Genomic DNA, 20,724 nt, shown 5'->3' with positions numbered 1-20,724 from the left:
AGAGGTATCAATTATTACAAGACAGTGTATCATAGGAACCCAAGCTATACAACTGGCTCTATGATTCCACGATGTTATAGTAAGAAAGTCTCTTTCTTTATATAATATAATATTTTATTTCACCTTCTTATAATATTTTATTTCACCTTTATGTTCTTTTTAGATCGCCAAATTAGTGCCTAGTTAATATATACTTGAGCCTATAATGAAGTAATTTGGAAATATTTAAATCAAATAAAAATTACACTACTCGACAGCCAAAAAGGGAATATATTTCTGTTTATGGATTTAATCTAGGGTTTATGGACTTAATGCTGACTCGTTTAGATCATAAATCGTGAGCAACGCTACACAGTGGCATAGAAAAAAGAGGGAAATAAATCTGGAAATTCTAAACGGTTAGTGCGGTTTGGATGAAATTTCACATGCGTAAAGATGAAGTATTGTCGAGCTTAAGTTTTGAATTTGGGCCCACCAGGGGCTCTCGGCCAAGGGTTGCCAAAGTAGGACACCTCGGGTATGTTTAATTTTTAAAACCATCATATTTCTTCGTTTGTGTTGCGATTTAAAAAAATAACAGCGGATCGAAATATTTCCCGATTTTCCCCATTCCTTTATTGCAGTGACAATAAATATAATATGTGTCAAAATTTGTTTTTATTTATCCATTTTTAATAGAAAAATCTATATAACTGTAAAATTCCACTACAAAATATTCATAAATAAACATTCAATTTCAATTTGAAAAATTTGTATCTTTGCATAAAACTCAATATCAACTTATCACCATGGTGCACCAGTTATTCTTAACCAAAAATTCGAAAGAATTAATTTTCAAAATCAATTTAAATATCAGCCCGAACTTATTCGTTATCATCAAGGTTGAATGAATTCTGTTATGAATTAATTCCATTATGGATTGATTCAACAATAAATGAATTCTATTCAAATATTTTAAGTACACATGAAAACCCCGTAATAGCTTCTGAACAACTCCAGTCTCACATCGGCGATTTGGAAAAATGGCTGGACAAATGGAAAATTAAGGTCAATGCAACAAAATGTATTCACGTTACATTTACTTTAAGACGAGAAAGTTGCCCTTCCATACAGATAAATAATATCAAAATCCCAGAACAGAGCCATGTGCGATATCTCGGTATCCATCTTGATCGCCGTTTAACATGGTCCCACCATATTGAAGCCAAGGTTACGCAAATAAAATTAAAGTCAGTCCAACTGTATTGGTTAATTGGCCCACGGTCTGCTCTAGAATACAAAGTGCTTTTGTACAAAACAATTATAAAACCGATATGGCTATACGGCATTCAGCTCCTCCTCATCTAACGTTGAAAAATTGCAAAGAAAGCAGTCAGCACTGTTAAGGACAATAACAGGTGCCCCATGGTACATTCGCAATAGTAATATCCACAGGGATCTCAATGTCCCCATAATACGCGAGGAGATCAAACTCTCCAGTCTAAAATACATTTCAAAACTAATGGATCATCCAAACCCCATCGCCAGGGAGTTGCTGTCATTTGAGGGTCATAGACGACTGAGGCGATTTGAAACACTGGATCTGGCCAGATAATCATTTAACGAGCACTCATGTTGGATATTGCAGCGGCAATAACAACTTTAGTTTTAGTTTAGGTTAAGATTTGAATACTTATTTGTAAATTTCTAATAAGAAATATTCAATAAAGAAAAAAAAAATTAATAAAAGCCTATGCATGAAGCTAAAGAGTTAGTTTTTTTTTGGGAATGGATTTTTAGAATGAATTGTTGACACTTTTTAATTCTGAATTAAGATTTTAGTGAATTAAGCTCAAATTTAATTAATAATGTAATTCGAAGCTCTGCTCTTACAAACTAACCGAAGTTGGACGATTGAGTGCTAAAGAATTAAATATTTCAGATTGTCTGTTGACGTTTTTAGTTCTGGATTAATAACCGAATGAATAACTTTATTCGAAAAATCTCAATAATTTTACAAAAGCACAAGGCTAAATGAGTACTAAATACAGCTGTATTTATTATGCATATCCAAATTTACACCTTGAGAATTTTTCATAATTTAAAATTATTGGATGTATGACTTAAAAATGCGAGATTTAAAATATATGGCGTATATTTTGAACTTTATTTTTTGTTTTTAATAACTTAAACGTCATTTTGAAGAATACATATCTGTCATTTATTCTCACTTAGTTATTGAATATTATTGTGTAAACAACAAAGTTCTTTTTGCTTCGAAAATATCGAATTTTGTACCAACGAATCGTCAAATGCTGGAAGTTTTGCTTTACTTCTTTAATTTGAAAAAAAGTGCCGCTGAAGCACACCGATTGCTCACCAAAGCTTATGGAGAATGTGTTCCATCGGTTTCGAAGTGCGAGAGATGGTTTGTGCGAGATATGCGAAATATCGCCCAGGCCAGTCAAAAAAGTTTGAAGACCAAGAATTGGAGGCATTACTCAATGTAGATTGTTGTCAAACTCAATAAGAGCTTGCAAAATCATTGGGAGCTACGTAATCAGCAATTTATATAAAAGAAAATCATATTTGCACCGAATCATTACTTGCGATGGAAAAGAGAAGCATTACGATAACCCAAAGCGTAAGCGAAGCCCAGTCAACTAGTCGAAGCGACACCAAAGCCAAATATCCATGGCGCTAAGGTAATTCTCTGTATTTGGGAGAGCAAAAGGATCCTATCTATTATGAGCTGCTGAAATCTGACTAGACCATCACAGGGAACTTGTATCGAAAGCAACATATTTGTTTGAAGTGATTGTTATTACAAAAGCCTAGAATAAGCGGCCATACATGAAACCGTAATATTCCATAATGACAACGATCGGCCACATGTTGCACCACCTGTTAAAAAGTATTTATAATAAAGTGGTTGGGAAGTTTTACTTCAACCGCTTTATAGTCCAGATCGTGCCCTATTGTTTCGATCGATGCAGAACGCTGTCTTTGGGATACGCTTCACTTTGGAACAGAGTATCCGATATTGGCTTGATTCGTTTTTGGCCTCAAAAGATGAGTAGTTCTTCTCGCTCGGAATCCATATGTAGCCAGATAGATGGGAAAAGTTCATAGCTAACAATGGCCAGACGTTAAAAATTTATATTCTACAAATGTTTCAAAATAAAAGTTAAACATTTGAAAAACTCGCGCATTTTTAAGTCTTACATCCAATAGATAATTGAAAAAGTTTTATATATAAGAATTTATAAGTTATAAGTAAAAATTAACTAAAGTCGATGTTAATAAAAAGCGATATTCCCCTTTACTTTAAATAAAAGTGATCAGGGTACAATGAAGGTCATGATTATCTTATTCCATGATGTTTGTTCCCACAACTGTTTATTTCATCAAATAAACAATTTTTATCTACCTTTACTATCATAAACATATTTTCAGATCAGTTACTTAGAAGATCACACTAAGCTAAAGTAGTCAATTTGAAAAAACGAAGCACGTCCTCTATTTAAATATTATTCTAAAAATAATTTTGTATCTAAGCAACTTCAAAACTGGTTCTAGATTCATGTTACCATTAATACATATGTTTGTAGCATTACCATGACATAACTTTTATACAGCAGTGTAATAAAAATACGCGCCCTTTTGTCTCGTTTAAACCACATTAACAAGATTACGTCATTTAACACAATGATCCTAATCTTTCAGACTGAAACGTTTAAGCTCAAGAATCATTAAGTTGTAAAGATATGAATAATTTTAAACAGATAAATAATTAAATTGAAAAATTATGTACATATGTACTTAAGTACGAATAAATTAAAAAAAAAAGAAATACAGTGACTGATCGTGTCTGAATTTTCGATAAGTGTTACCATGTGTTAAATTGTTATCTATAGAAATATATTAAATATTTTCAGTTTCTATTTCTTGTTTTATTTTACTTATTTTTGTTATAATTTGTTGTTGTTTTCTTCTTTTCAATTTCATACTTTGATATTTGATTAGAAGTTTCATGTGAACTTTTTGTGAATTTCTGCCTGGTCATAGTCAAACTTATTGAATATTATTATTGAAATAATAATAAGAGTATTAACAGTGATTAGCATTTTTTTTATTGACCGATAATTATGAATATTGTACAATAGAAAATTAGAAAATTATACCAAATACTCGCACAACGACCACTATTTTATATTTTTTTTGTTAACAATATACGAGACTGATTTATTTAAATTATGTTTCTGTTTTTTTTCATAATACTTTGTGAAAGACACACAAGCGCCATATGACAAATATTTTCATTACTTTATATTTTATTGTGTTTTTTTTTTTTTTTGATTTTATTTGAATAACACAGTACAACACATGATTTTGGGACTCAATTCTGACAATTGCACGTGAAAGTAGCCCCAAAAATAAGAACTTCTGCATCATTAGTTTTGTCTAGTTGGCTGCCGTAAAAATTTAATTTCCATACGAATTTTTTTTCCTCAAGGAGGATTTTTATCACTTTTTCTATATTTTAGCACGGTTATATCTCGTATACCGTACGGAATATCTCTTTTGTGGCTGAAGGAAAGTTGTAGATATTGAATAGTAGAAAAAAAGTACGGAACATACCTACCCGAAAAAGGTGCATCCAGTGCCTTAAAAATCGCAAAAATGCCCATTTTTTAATTTTTTTTTAACAATTTTTCACCTTTTTTGCTCAATAACTGGATTACAAATCCAATTATGGACCGATCACCATGAAATTAGGTCGTGTGATTTGTTTCTATATGAAAGTTATTTATCATGAATTTTGTATGTATACCATAATTTTTAACAGATTTATGCACTTTAAAGTGATTTTCGGAAGCGTGTCTTATATGGGAGCAATGACTAATTATGGACCGATCATAAAAAAATATGGTACATATAATTTGTTCGGCCCAAGGAAGAAGCCTGTTGAAATTGGCTGAAATCGGTTCATTATTTCACCTAGCCTCCATACAAATGTCCTCCCGAAATTGGACTTTATCGGTCATAAATGTTTAATTTATATATGTATCTACACAAATTTCGCTCCAAATAAGTTTTGTATATACAAAATTCATGTCAAAAATTTTTATTATGATCGGTCCATAATTATTCATAGCTCCCATATAAGACCCGCTTCCGGAAATCACTTTAAAGTGCATAAATCTGTTAAAAATGATGGTATACATACAAAATTCATGATAAATAACTTCCATATAGACACAAATCATGCGACCTAATTTCATGGTGATCGGTCCATAATTGGACTTGTAATCCGGTTATTGAGCAAAAAAGGTGAAAAATTGGTATTTTTTGTTAAAAATGGGTATTTTTGCGATTTTAAGGCACTCGGTGCATCTTTTTCGGGTAGGTATGTTCCGTACTTTTTTTTCTACTATTCAATATCTACAACTTTCCTTCAGCCACAAAAGAGATAGTCCGTACGGTATACGAGATATAACCGTGCTAAAATATAGAAAAAGTGATAAAAATCCACCTTGAGGAAAAAAAATTCGTATGGTCATTAAATTATTACGGCAGCCAACTTGACAAAACTAATGATGCAGAAGTTCTTATTTTAGGGGCTACTTTCACGTGCAATTGTCAGAATTGAGTCCCAAAGCAATGAACTGAAAAATGTTGTACTGTGTAATCGTTTAAGTAAGTTTGTGTCTAAAAAGTCATTAACCCAATACAATAAAAATAAAAAAAATTGTCCATCCATATGTATGAATATTTTTAATTTTTTGTCTAAAAATATACCTCTTCTTATGGTTTTAAATACCATCTTGATTAAGAGGAATACAAAAAAAAATATTTTAAAACAGGCTTATTTTGCGTACTATACTAAATTAAATATTTTCTTAAATTAAAGTGGCCAGATTGAAAGCGATTATATGTATTTGTTGCCTTAGAAAATGTTCAAAAACAATATTATTTTCTGCTAGCAAACCTTCAAATGGGATCCAAATTTTTGGTATCCGCAGTGAATGTTAGTACTGTAATAAAGAGATTTTCAACAGGGACATAAGAAATGCTATCTTAAATTCATTTGTGATACTTCAGTCAAGGTTTACATGTTTACCATGGTGAGGTTCACGATCGTGCAATGCTTGGAAATTATTGAAGATCAGCTACAAATAAATACGCCATTGTATCGATATCGTGCCTTATTGAAATACTGTTTGTTTTTGCAGAATTATATGGACTTGATATCAGTGATATGTGCTACACAGCTAGGGTTTTTAATTTCCCGACCTTTTTTGATTCCCGGGAATCGGTAAAATTTTTCTCTACATTCCCGGGTAGCCGACTATTCCCGAAATATATAATAATACTGTAAACTATAAATATTATAACAAAAAATTCATATAAAAATTTAGTGTTATAATCATTATATATAGAGCTTCGTATTAATAAATTAAATTTGAGCTTAATTCACTAAAATCTTAATCCGTAATTAAAAAATGTCAGCCTTTCATTTCATAAATCCATTCCCAATATCTAATTGAATTAATTTTGAAGTTAATTAGTAACAGAATTTGTTCAAACTTTGAATGATTAAACTAAAAATTGAGTTAAATATTTTTTATTCATTCAGTTTTATTTAGCTTTTAATCATTTTCAAAATAAATTGAAAAAAAATGTTTTAAGCCTTTTAGTAAAAGGAATGAATTCAATACATTTAACTGAATAGTTAAGAGATAAAATTTATGTTGATCTCGAAAATTTCCAAATTATTGGATTCAAAGGTGAATTTTTATAATACAACATCTGCAAAACACACCCATTATAAAGCTGTCATTGTTCCCAAAATGGCCAAAATCAATTCTATACTTGAAAATACCAAATGGTGTGCCGCCATCAAAAGTAGGGGCCTCTGTTCTACTAGTGTTTTCTGGAATAATTCGCATCGGTCCATTTTGGCATCTATATTTCTAGATCGTACAGTTTTCCACATGCTTTTTTAAATGTTCATTCGAAAAACCCCAAATAAATAAATAATAATAATAATAATCAGTCTATTATTGCCGAGATATGAACGAAAAACTGTAAAAAAAACTTTTTTCCAATTTTTTTAAAAAAAAAATTGAGTTCTAGATTGTTTTCTTTGCAGTTTCGTCAGTTTTTAATTCCCGGGAATCCCGACTAAAAATCCCGGAAATCGGGTAGTGAAAAATTGGCAAAATTCCAGGGAAATTTGTAACCCTATCTCTTATAATTTCCGAGTTATAGCCATTTAAAAATTTAAATTTTAAAATTTTGCGAAACCTTGGTCTGCTTTTTTAAAAATATAGGTCGTAATTTTGGACCGAATGGACTCGGTCCATACAAAATATTTCAGAGTAATATCAATTATGGATCCAAAAATAAACAATTTTCCATTTATATATTCAAAAAATAATTAATTTTTTCTGTTTTTTGGCCGAAAAGGCGACTTAACTCTTTTTTTATTAAAAATATATTTTCTTTAAGAACATATAACAATTTTATATTTTTCTATAAGGTATTTTTACGGATAACATTTTGGTATAAAAAACATGTCCCATTTTTCGAAGATGTCGCCCCTACACCCTTCGGAATGTGACCTATTTTTTTGTTTATCATTTTCAACTTTGGGCCATATGTTCTAAAATTCCAAAGCTGGGATTAGAAAACGGAAAGCAGCTTTTGTAAAAATTGTAAAAAATATCATTTTTGGGATTTTCCCTCCAATTTTTAGGAATTGCGGGATTCCCTTTGACCTTTTGACAAGTTTTTTTAAACTTTGTTGAATCTGTCAATTGGCATTATCTATCGTATCAATTTACATTGATATTCTTATAGAACAAGGAAAGCTGGAATAATGTGATCATAAATTTGATAATAAGGAACAGTGGGCCTTGTATTGAGTTTCATTGATTTTGTTTTTGCATATACGAGGGTGGGTCAAAAAGCTCGTGCCTTTTTGAATGAAACTCAGGTATTCGCATATAAAATTATTTTATTTTTTGAGCTCTATGCACTTTACTCAACGTTTCTTCAATTTTTTTAATCCCATCCAAAAAATAAGATTTGTCGAGATCATCAAAATAGATATTTTTTTGTGAGATGATTTCATCGTTGGAGTCAAATCTCTTTCCGCCGAGACATTTTTTCAGGTTTGGAAAGAGAAATAGTCACTCCGGGCTAAATCCTGCAGCCATCTTGTGGAAAGCTTTCTCATATCCAAGTGATCATTCAATATTGAAACCACTGAGCTATGTGAGATGCCTGTGACTTCAAGAATCTCTCGCACTTTCAATCTCTGATCGGCCAACACAAATCTCTTTCCGCCTTGACATTTCATCAGGTTTGGAAAGTGAAATAGTCACTCCGGGCTAAATCCTGCTGTCATCTTGTGGAAAGCTTTCTCATATCCAAGTGATCATTCAATATTAAAACCACTGAGCATGTGAGATGCCCGTGACTTGCAGAATATCTCGTACTTTCAATCTCCGATTGGCCAACACAAATCTCTTTCCGCCGTGTCATTTCATCAGGTTTGGAAATATAAATATTCTTTCAGGGCTAAATCCGGCAGCCATCTTGTGGAGAGCTTTCTCGTATCCAAGTAATCATTCAATATTGAAACCACTGAGCTATGTGAGATACCTGTGAGTCACAGGCTGTGATTACTGAACTACGTTGTGGACGTCCAGAAAGTACGGCCACAACGTAGTTCAGTAATCTACTGTTTTTACCATTGAAATTGATGGTGCAGAGTTCCCATAGTATTTATAAAGCTTAACCTTTATTGGAGTGATGGATTTTTTTCCACAAAAAATAAAACGAAATTCACTTTTTTCGAATTTCTCCTCAAGTCACGAGGTAGTCTGCTATCAATGGCTGTCAAACACAAACTAAATGACGCAGCTTGTGCAAATTTTGACAGGAGTCAACTGACAGATGCCAGTTGACAGGAGCAGTATTGACCTTTCAGTTAAGAGCCGGTATGTTGTAGTCATTGAAAAGTAAATTATTGAGTAATTGCAAGATATTACCAGGGTTTTAAATAGAGAGTATTTTTATTCTTATAGATCGTACAATGGAAGTTTAATGTTCCGAATATGGTTGCTCGGAGAACTTCGTTTATAAACATTTTACATTCATAATTTTACACTAATCTACCCCTTCAAAACATAAGACATTCTAATACATATTATAATTACTCATTATTAAAACATATTTTCTCATTTAATTTTAAATTTGCTGAAGCAACTTTGTTGCAAACAGCAGCATGGCCTTGACCTTGGCACCATCAGATTAACTACAAATTTATTTATTTTTTTCATTTTTATAGCAACACATGAGAAATGAAATGGTAAAATAGTGTCTAATGATAATGACCTATAGGCACATTTGATTCACTGTTTTAGCTGATAAGAGGCACGTAATCATCAAATAATCATTAAATAAAAATAAAAATCTATAATTAATTGAAAATGTTTATGAAAATGTGTTTTATTTTGCATTAAATAAGTGCAAAATTTACTTCAGTTGATGAGCTCTTAGACATCTGGTCACTTTGTTTACAAAATGTAAACAACTAGTTTGTTTTTTTTTTAAATTTAATTTCTTTCTTCCACAACTCAACGATTATGTCACTTTTTCTACGTTTTAATTTTATTTTTTTTGTATAATACATGGTTTGAAGCCGCTATACAACCAACCAAATAGCTACCATTCTAAATAAGACTTTTTCTTTTCTATGATCTTTCTAATGCCTCTTTGTGAAATAGGAAAAAAAATAACATCACCTCAGCTTAAATTGGCCTTAGGCGGCTGCTGGCTAAAAAACAAACTGGCAGCGGAATTAAAAAAAAAAAAAAAATACCATCAGCTAACTAATCACGTTCTAACCATTTGGACTGTACTAAGGAGTTTGTCGGTTGGTTCATTGTACGTTTTACAAGAATTACTTTAAAAACAAAATTATTATTTATTTTTTTTTTACTTAACTTTTTTCACTACACTAGGCTTGTTCCTAGTCTGCCGGTTAGTTGCGAATTTCTTGAGAAGAACACACAGAATTTAGCTGCCATTGATTTGTTGGTTTTATACCAGAAACTTAGAAAAATATTAGAAATTGTTTTTATTCTTTTCGCTATTTTTTTAGTGGTTGTTATGTTTTTTTTTCTTTCTATTTTTTTTCTAACTACATACATATTAAATTATAGCAGCAACAGGAACAAAAACAACATGCCATGTTTAAACATTCTTGAATATATAAATGATCTGTCTAGAATCGCACGAATTGGCAAGTGGTGGAGAAAATTGTAGCACATTAGATTGAATAGATATTTGATAATGGTATAAATTAAATAAAACAGAGCAGGACCAACTGGGTATATTGAAAAGTTGCTTCTTGAAAATCAGATCTTTTCAGGTATAAGATCTAAAGATGTGATCTCCTCATGTCAACAAATGTCTGCTGGTGTAATCCATCCAAGTATTCTAGGATTATTTAATAAATATTATATGAGAAATAAATATCCACTATCGCAATGAATCAAACCTCCACCTTCGCTTTTGTAAGCATTTATAAAAATCTCGCCATAATATATGAATAATTTCGGACTCACATCAAGGAGTTGGATAAATGGCTGGACAAATTGAAAATAAACTTTAGTGTCTTCAAATGTGTCCCTATCATTCAAGGGTAGTTTTCCTCCCATCTTATTTAGGCAACATTGGAATCTATCTCGTCCGAAGTCTAACATGAGTCCACCATATTGAATCTAAAGCAGCACAATTAGAAGAAAAGTATGTTCAAATGCACTGGATTATTGGCTCACTATCACCCTAGACTTGGACTACAATGTTATCTTGAAAAAGGCAGTTATAAAATCAATATAGCGTCTGTATAAGGCGAACAGTCTCTAGATCGAAAAACTATAAACACAACTGGCATGACTTCTAAGAATAACTAGGTCTGGTCCATGTAATATCCATAAAGATCTCAATGTCCCTACAATACACATCTCTTTTCAAGGATATCAAATATTCCGGTTTCAACTATATTTTAAAATGACTAAACATATATAGCATTTACTATATCATCTAAATTCCCCTAAAATGGAGTTGCTATCATTTGATGGTCACAGATGCCTTAACAGAATGGCAAACTTAAACTTAATCTTACTTTGAATTATAATATACGAAAGAGAACAAGTTCGTATGGATTAGTTATGTGACCTGTCATAGAGTAGTCAGATGCCAATGAGATATTAAAGTGAATTGTAAGAACTAGAACCCATAAATAACCTCTCAGCCTGAAAAATACCTAGCAGTTCTACACGCCGAGAAAAAACATGGATCAAAATCAATGTACATATTGTGAGTTTTTATATAAATAATCGATTTTTGTTCAGAAATATGAGTGATCACAGATCGAGCTCCTTTTCTTGATTAAACGCTTATTGGCCAAGTTATTAACGATTTTAGATATTGTGAGTTTTTATATAAAAAATCGATTTTTGGGCAACGCAAATAGAAATACTCATCGTTTCTCGGATGGACATAATGTTTCGTTGGAAAATAAATGGGGGAAACCTGGAACTGGAATGCCTTGTTTCCGCAGTTGAAATTTCTTTGACTATTGATTCCAAGTATAATATCTTGGCATTTCGGAGTATAGCAGCGTTCAGCCAAATTTATCATTCCGGCACATATCAAAAAATCTGGTCAATGTTTTAGATGGCGGTCGATCAACCATTTTCCAGATGCCATGCCTTTGGTTACTTATTTACAGAATTTGATAAGTGGGCGTGTTATTGGGCGGAAAAAACTTTTTTGGACTTTTGCGAACATTTAAAAAAATATGTATAGCCAAATCGGTCCAGGAGTTCTTCGATTTTAGATACATCGAAAAGATTTTAGATAAATTGAAAAAGTGGGCGTGGCCAATTCATTACGTAAAAACCTAAGACTATGACCAAGATTTTAAAAAAAAATTGTCTAAATCGGTCCGGCCGTTCTCAACTGATGCAATTACCAACGAACGACTATTGATTTTTATTTATTTAAGTTTTAAGTGAATTTGCTCATTTTCACAAAATTTTATTTGCTTACATTTTACATGTGTTTTGTTATTGTAACAAAAACATAACAAATGTATTTCCACTCAAAATACACGCTTGTAAGCACATACAATTTTGTGAAAATGAGCGAATTCACTTAATTGTGAATAAATTCTTGATACCTCATTTTGTTGCTATTACATATGGCTTTGCGATAAAGCAATAAATCTAAACAATTTCTACCGTTTTCGATTTTTCATGATTTTTTTAAAACACAAAAATTTGCAATTTTCACGTAAAAAATATATTTTTTGCTTCAATTTGTTATCATAACTTCGAAACTATTGAGCCGATTGAAACGCAATGTATATGTGAAAATTTGTACATAGCAACAGGAAAATGTTTTCAAAATTCAATCATTCGAAAGCAGAATATTAACTACTCAATTTTATGTATATCAAACAAAAAAGTTAAATTTTGTGAAAATAAGCAAATTCACCTAATCGTGAATAAATTCGAAAATAATCATTCGATTTTTATTTTCGATATCTCATTTTGTTGCTATTATATGTGGCTTTGCGACAAAGTAATAAACGTGAACAAGTACTGCCGTTTTCAATTTTTCATAAATTTTTTAAAACAAAAAAATTAGCTATTTTCACTTAAAAAATATATTTTTTGCTTCATTTTGTTATTATAACTCCGAAACTACTGAGCCGATTGAAACGCAATATATAAACAGATTAAAGGTTATGTGAAAAAAATAATAATATCAGCCTAACCCTTTTTGAGTAATCATTAATTATGTGGAGAAACATTTAAAAAAATTCACAATTTTAGAAAAAAATTTTTTTTTAAAAATCTGTCCATAGAATTTAAACCATTTTTGTAATTAGGTAACCATGATGCATCAAATCTATATAGTGGTTAGTGAAGCCTTTTTTTGCTGTTGACCTGTGTAATGAAAGTGAATTGTGAGTTCGACACTCACGCTCTTAAGATCGAACTAACTTTCAGTATCATCTCTAGTTGTCTTAATACGGAAGGGGGGATCATGTTTTATCGGACTCTACATTGTAATTTTAGTCCTACTGAGGATCTGCTTTTTGGGACCTCAAATCATTAGTCAGACTGAAATAGTGTTTTACAGCATCAGTTTTGCAAAATCTCGATAATGGCATCCAAAATAGCAAAATAGCATTCACTATTAGCAGAGAAAAATAGCAATCCAAAGTTGGTGCTTGAATCTTTATTGAGGAGTAGGATCTCATTTAATCCTTTGTATGCAATTTTGTAGATAAAAGTTGAGACTAACTAGTCTAAAGTATGTTGAAGATATCGATTACGTTTGTGGTGTTCTTCCAAGCTATAAGTTCTTGAAGAAATTTAACAATATTTGAACGGAAAGAATGCAATGATAAAGATAATTGGAACTTTTCAGCGAATTCTGACCCTTGATGTGATGATAATGATCAGTGCTTCGATTCGGCACTATTGGCTGTTTAACATGTCATAATAATGCGGAGATTGTATATAATCTACCGTATGCTGGAACGCACTTGAGAAGTTAATGGATTTATTGGATATAAACTTTGAAAGGAGACACTATACATTCACCTAAATTCGAGATCTTCGCTCAAAGATCTAACTAACAGCTCGTTTATCGAACAAGAACATGTGGTTTGTTCGTTCGGGTTATACGATCTGTTTCTATACACAGGTAGTAAGTCTAATTTTAATAATTATTTATCAAATTACGGTAATATGCTCTCTTCATCGATATTTCCCAAGCTTTACAGCATGAAGGTTTATTATATAAAATAAGGCAAAACTCACCCGTTAATACTGATAAACTCTAAGATAGCTATTTCACTGGTGGAAAATTTAGGCTTAAAGAAGAAAATTTGTTAAGCTCTCCACAGCCAATCCAAGCTGGTGTATCCCAATGTAGTATCTTAGGCCCTACTTTATATTTAATATACACCTATGATATGCCAGCAAACAATCATAATCTTACTTCTACATTTGCCGATGATAAGGCTATCCTAAGCATTTATGAAAATCCTCAAGAAGCATCTCGATACTTACAGGATCATAACTTCAACTGGAACGATAAAAGTTAAAAAAATAAAAATTAAGGTCAATGAACAAAAATTCACGAATATATCTTATACATTGCGTAGATAATCATGTGCCCCCATTAAAATTAATAACCAAATAATTCCACAGGATACGGTTAAATATCTCGGTTTACATCTCGATGTAGTCTAATATGGAAATATGTATCATATAGATGCAAAATTAACTCAAATAAACTCTACTAATTGCTTAGATTACAAGCTGTTACTTTATAATTTGATGAAGCCTCAGATTCATATATAGAGATCTTAAGATCTTAATGTGCCCTTGATAAAAACAGAGTTTTCGAAACATGTTGAAAATTGTTTGAAGAAGCTTCAGTCATACACACTATTCCAGCCAAAAGTTATCCTGGTTCCAACAAATTATTATTTTTTTTAATCACGTTCACTTTCAGAAATATGTCTGATATTATATTTTCTAAATTATTCATTTAAAACTCTCAAATTTGTCGCCGAAAAAAAGTAAGTAAAAAAATAATTAAAACTTATCAAAAATTGGCAAAAGATTTGAACTATTTCAAAATCCATTAAACAGTATAAGGAAGACTTGAGTATTGAAAGAAAACCTGGATCAGGAAGAAAAAAAGTCTAACAGATATTGGTAAGGCAAAAGAAGTCGAACAAACTCTTTGGAAGAGCACCGAAAACTTCTATCAGAAAAGCAGCTTGTAAAGTTAAATGCTCTGATACTTTTGTGCACAGAGCCAAAGCTAATGATAGATTGAAGTCGTATAAAGTTCAGAATGTTCCAGATCGCAATGCGTTAAAGAACTTAGAAGCAAAATAACGAGCGAAAAAATTGAGGTCAAATTTTATAAAATAAATACACCTGTTGAGTAAAGGATGATGAAACTTATGTACTGGCAGACTTTTCACAACATCCGGGTCAAGATTTTTATGCGGCTGATCGACGAGGCAATGTTCAAGAACGATACCGGGCAAAAATTTCTCGAGAAGTTTATGGTGGCATGCCATTGACAGTTGTGGCAAAAGAAGCCAATCATATGTGGCATCAGTCACTATAAACCCAGAAATATATATTACGGAGTATTTGTAGAACAAAAACGGCTTTTACCTTTCTTAAAACAGCACAGAGTGCCTTCATATTTCTGGCCGGATTTGGCATCATGCCTCTATGGAAAACAGGCCCTTGAGTGGTATTCAAACAATAATGTAAAATTGGTACCACTGGAGTCAAATCCGCCCAACTGTCCAGATCTTTGGCCTGTGGAAAGGTATTGGACTGTTGTTAAAATATAATTAAAGAACACAGGAAAGGTATCTCAGGACATGTCAGATTTTAAATGTAAGTGGACCACCTCGTCCAAAAAGGTAACGGAAGAGTTTCCGGAAAAAGTGGATAAATTTATAAATACCGAGTATTATGCCAATATTTTAGTACTTAATGAATTTGTACAATATTTGAATAAATAATAAATTTATTTTTGAGAATTTTTATATTAAACGGTTTTAGTTTTATTTAACTTAATAAATGTATAAGTTTTTTTTTGAACACTCTTTAATAGTGTCTTCTGTCGATTAAGAAGGAGGACTGGATAAAAGCTGAAGTCTTGAAAGAAGAATGCATAATTAAATCAACTATGAAAAAAGTCTTTACCAGCCAAAAAAGTTTGAAGACCAAGAATTAGAGCCATTACTCCATTAAGATTGATATAAAACTCAACAAGAGTTTGCAAAATCATTGGGAGCTACTTAAGCAGCAATTACAAGACGTTTGCGAGCAGCAGGATTCATCCAAAAGCAGGGAAATTGGGTATCATAAGAATTGAAGCCGAGAGACATGGAAATACGATTTTGCAAGTCCGAAATAATGCTTGAATGATATAAAAGAAAATCCTTTTTGCACCGAGTCATTACTTGCGATGAAAAATAGATCCATTACGATAATCCGAAGCGTAAGAGATCGTCCTTGAATACCGGCCAACTAGCCGAATCGACACCACTGCCAAATATCCATGGTGCTAAGGTAATGCTCTGTATTTGGTGGTACCGAAAGTTAAGAGCTGCTAAAATCTGGCCAGATCATTACAGGGAACCTGTATCGAACACAACGGATTCATTTGAAGCGAGCATTGTACGAAAAACGCCCAGAATATGCGGCCAGACATGAAACTGTAATATTACATCATGAGAACACTCGGCCACATGTTGCAATATGTGTTACAAAGTATTTAGAACGAAGTTTCTATCGATGCAGAACACTCTGTCTGGGATACGCTTCACTTTGGAACAGACTATCCGATATTGGCTTGATTCGTTCTTGACCTCAAAATATGAGCAGTTCTTTTGGCTTGCTTCAAATTTATTTTAGAGCAATGATTTATTCGGAAAAGTTTCTTTGAATGACCTATAGAACAAGAAAAGTAAGGGAATTTGCCGCAAAAAAAATTTACTCACCCATATATTATAGAATTTTAATAATAATTTGATTCGATAATCGATTAAATCGATCACTCGAATATAAACTTTTATTCGATTAAGACTCGAAATGGGAAGCATACTAAAATATTCCGATTTTTTTGGGACTCTATTTAGGAACCACTTGTCTACAATCTTAAATATCCAGTCTAACACCTTGAGGATCGAAAGCCAATAAGACATTGTACTAATATTTTCAACCCTTCTGTTCTGTATGGTGACTTGATGGTTTGAATGTAAAAAGTAAATAGGAGAAGACGTAAAAAATGTATGTAGTAAAACATGAATGTCTGTCTGTGTGTTGTTTTGTATGGTGTATGTTTAAATTAGCAGTAAAACAAGTCATTAATAATTCATACTTCATTCTTAAAGACTTCGACGACTTGGACTTGTTGTGTAACTTTTACCTGTAAACATTGTTGTTAGAAAATGATAGTTAGAAAAGTGAAAGAAAGAATCTTTCATTCCATACCATACCATCACTACCAAACGCTACCAATACCAAATAAATAAAAAAATCTTCTCTGAAATACCAGCTAATGGTATAAGTAAACAAGTCCGAAATGAATGAAGATAAAGAATTTTAGATACAAACTTGTAAATTCATAAATAAAAAAAAAACACAAATATATAGTGGGACAGTAGGAAGTGAAAATAACATTTTTAATAGAAATTCTGAGAATATTTGTTTTCTTAAATCTTAAATTAATGATAATTAGTGGAGCAAATCTTACTAAATTGGTTATAAAAATCTTTAAAAAGACAGCTTAACAATAATGTTCATATACATACAGTGTATTTGCCTAAAACATTAAGCAGTACTGACGTTAGAAAATTAATAGTTTTACTTAAGGGGAATTTCAAAATTTGTTATTACGTAGTTAACACTAGCATTGTACTGATGACTAATTCAAGAAATTCTAAATAATTATGAAATTGTTAGATTTTTAGGCTGTTTATTTAACAAACGCCATTACGTCTGATAATTTATACCGATATCTGTTTGAAGCTTCAGATGGGGCTTATTTGCATACAAATTTGGATGTAAACAAACATTAATTTATAAATAAAATATAACGTGTAAACAGACCTTTACAATCTAGGTCTTCATATCTGATGAGAAGGCTTGAAATGAACTGTAAACAACATTTCAATTGAACTTTTGCTGTTATTCGTTATTCGCTTTAAAATTAGAATTCAAAAAAGTTAGCTGTTTAAAGTTTTTCAAATGTTTTGGAAATTATGGCATTTTAATAAAAATTTTGCAAATTAATTCAAAATTTAAATTAATATTTATTGTATTTGAATTTGAATTAATTATTTTATTTTGTTTATTTATTTATTTTGTACGTGCCAACGTGATTGCTCAGAAAATCAGTAGACTTTTTGTTGGAAACTTTTTTGGCTTTGAAGAAGACAATAGAGCCAATCTAAGATAATAAATATGTTTTGCTATTTCAGGCACATCATTTCGCTGTTAAATTTTATCAAAGATTCTAAAAATAGCAAAATATCTAATGAATATAATAATCGGTAATGAAAACATTTACATAGTATCTACATAGATATCACACATATTAATGTCATTCGATTAAAAATTATTCGAATAATCGACAAATCGAATTATTTGCTTTCGTATGAATATAATTATTCAGTTCCGAATAAAAATATTATTCGATCAATTATTGTCGAATAATCGATTCGATTTATTTTCAAGCTAAAATTTAAAAAATATGTTGTTTATATAGAAAAGTCGAAAAACCATTAATTTCATTATTGTAATTTTATTTTTGAAAAAAAATGTCTGTATTTTTCCAACAGGTTTTGGATTAAGATTCCAATATTTCAGCCTTATCCAACTTAAATAAAACACGAAAACTTTGTCATTTTGGAATCTAAATCCTATACAACTTTCAATCAACAAATACATATTCAACAAAAAGTGACATTTGTAATTAATATACTTGTACAAATTTATTCAAACATTAAAATATTTGCATATTACTCGCTATTTATAAATTTATCCACTTTTTCCGTAAATCCTCCCATTAAAGATTTTATTGTTGCTGCCGTTACCTTCTTGGACAAGGTGCACCACTTACGCTTAAAATTAGACATGTCCTGGGATACCTTTCCTGTGTTCTTTAATCCTTTTTTTTACAAGATCCCAATGCCTTTCCACAGGCGAATTTCTGGACAGTTGGTTGGATTTGCCTCCAGTGATATACAATCAATATACAATTTTTTGTTTGTTTTTTTTTTTAAATAATTTTAAATAGTATTGATTGATAACATTCCCAACTACAAAGAATTGCATTTGAAAGTAACGAAATTTACAGTTTTATAAAGTAACAGTACCTGAAACTTCACTGTAATTGCAGACTTTTATAAGAAATAAGCATATCAAGGCGCGTAGCTCAATTTTAAATGTGTGTAATTTTTTTTTAAAGTGCAATATCTTCATGAAATTTTTTCTAATTTGTAGTTTCATATATTGTTTATTAAAAAAAATTAATAAATTGTAAAACGCGTGAGTAGAAAAAAAGTTTGAAGGTTTTAAAAAATATATCTCTTTTTTGAACTTATTTTGAAATTTTGTGTTTTTTCACTGGACATACAAATATATAGGAAAGCAAGGAAAAGTTGTCGCATCATTTACATTAGATAACCTAATCTGTCTTCTTACAGAATCAACCAAAAAAATATGCCAAAACTTGCCTCCAAAAACTGATCATGGGTTCAGGTATTTCGTGACAACAAATTTTTGACTACAGGTGGCAATTTTAAAGATAATTCGACAAAATTAGGCACGAACTTTTATATTGCCCCAAGAACTAAGTCTATTGAATCGGGCCATTATTTCTCCTAGCCCCCATACAACTGCCCTATCTGAAAATAGTTAAGCTCTCATAAATGTCTTAATTATAAACATATCCAAACAAAATTCAGCATACATAAGTTTTATATGTACGTAAATGATTCCACCAAATTTTGTGACGATCGGTCAACAATTAATCATAGCTGCCATATAAGCACCATTCTCGAAAATAAGATTCAATACAAATAAGTTTCATATCAAAATAAAACTGTTTATAATCACTCGGTGCAGGGTATCATAGGTCGGGCTTGCCCGACTATATTTTCTTATTTGATTTTTAATGATTATAATGTAAAAAAAAAATTATTTTATATGGGAAGTGGGCGTGGCAGTTGCCCAATTCCGCCCATTTTTCTACAGAAGTTGTGAAGTTAGTCATATATTACTTGTACCAAAATGCGTGACTGTACCTTTATTTATTACCGAGTTATGAATTTTGATATGCTAGAATGTCAAAACCTCACACTGTGCAGTGGTACAAAAATTACATTATTGTATGAATAACACTCAAGGGGCTTTTTTTTTGATAGAGCCATCATCCTGAACTTTATACGACTTCAACGACTGTTCTTCGAAATAGTTGTTTGACTTCTTTTGCCTTACAAATATCTGTTAGACCTTTATTTCTTTCTGATCAAGATTTTTTTTCAATGTTCTTTCAATCTAAAAAAAAACATTCTCCCCAAAATTCATTATAACTCTATTTAATCACCCCTATCGCGAATCAATATTTCACATGAAATATTTTCCCTTTTCCTTTTTTGGTTCATCAACTTTGTTCACGTGAAAAAATTCCCCTTGTTGTTAAATTTTTAGATGGAATTTTGTAAACAATAAACAGCTGCTATGAACAAAATCAACTATTGTGAATGTAAAGTTCATCGTGATATTCCCGATAGCAATTTTCCCTTCGAGGGAAATAGATATTTCATGGGAACAAAATTTCACATGTTATTGGCGATAGGGGTGAATATTTAATTTAGAGTTAAAGTTAAACAAGTTAATTTCAACACAAATCTCTCGCTTAGAGAAATTATATACAAACAAGTTAGAGAGCTATATTCGGCTGTGCCGAATCCTATTTACCCTTCACCAAATTATACTTCAAAATACAAATTTTAAATATTTTTAGGTAAACAAAATTTATTTTTTTTCCTCAGTTGTTTTTTTAATTTTTTGGAAAATTTTTATTTTCAAAATTTTTTAA

General features: G+C 31.1%; 1 protein-coding gene across 2 annotated transcripts in view; it reads right to left on the bottom strand.

The window, feature by feature from the left end:
* The window catches only part of shd (shade), a 67,156-nt gene that overhangs the window by 23,637 nt on the left and 22,795 nt on the right, over nt 1-20,724 (bottom strand). Inside the window, exon 1 of one of the 2 annotated variants that reach the window (XM_065504512.1) lies at nt 14,148-14,163. The exons of the other annotated variant lie outside the window; for it this stretch is intronic. Coding sequence (XP_065360584.1) covers nt 14,148-14,155 — 8 coding nt within the window. The 5' untranslated portion in view covers nt 14,156-14,163. Of the gene's footprint in view, nt 1-14,147; nt 14,164-20,724 lie in introns of those variants that run through there. 2 annotated transcript variants of the gene reach the window in all.

The sequence above is a fragment of the Calliphora vicina genome, chromosome 3, assembly GCF_958450345.1.
Source record: "Calliphora vicina chromosome 3, idCalVici1.1, whole genome shotgun sequence".
Classification (NCBI taxonomy): Eukaryota; Metazoa; Arthropoda; class Insecta; order Diptera; family Calliphoridae; genus Calliphora; species Calliphora vicina.
This window is presented reverse-complemented; position numbering and strand designations above follow the sequence as displayed.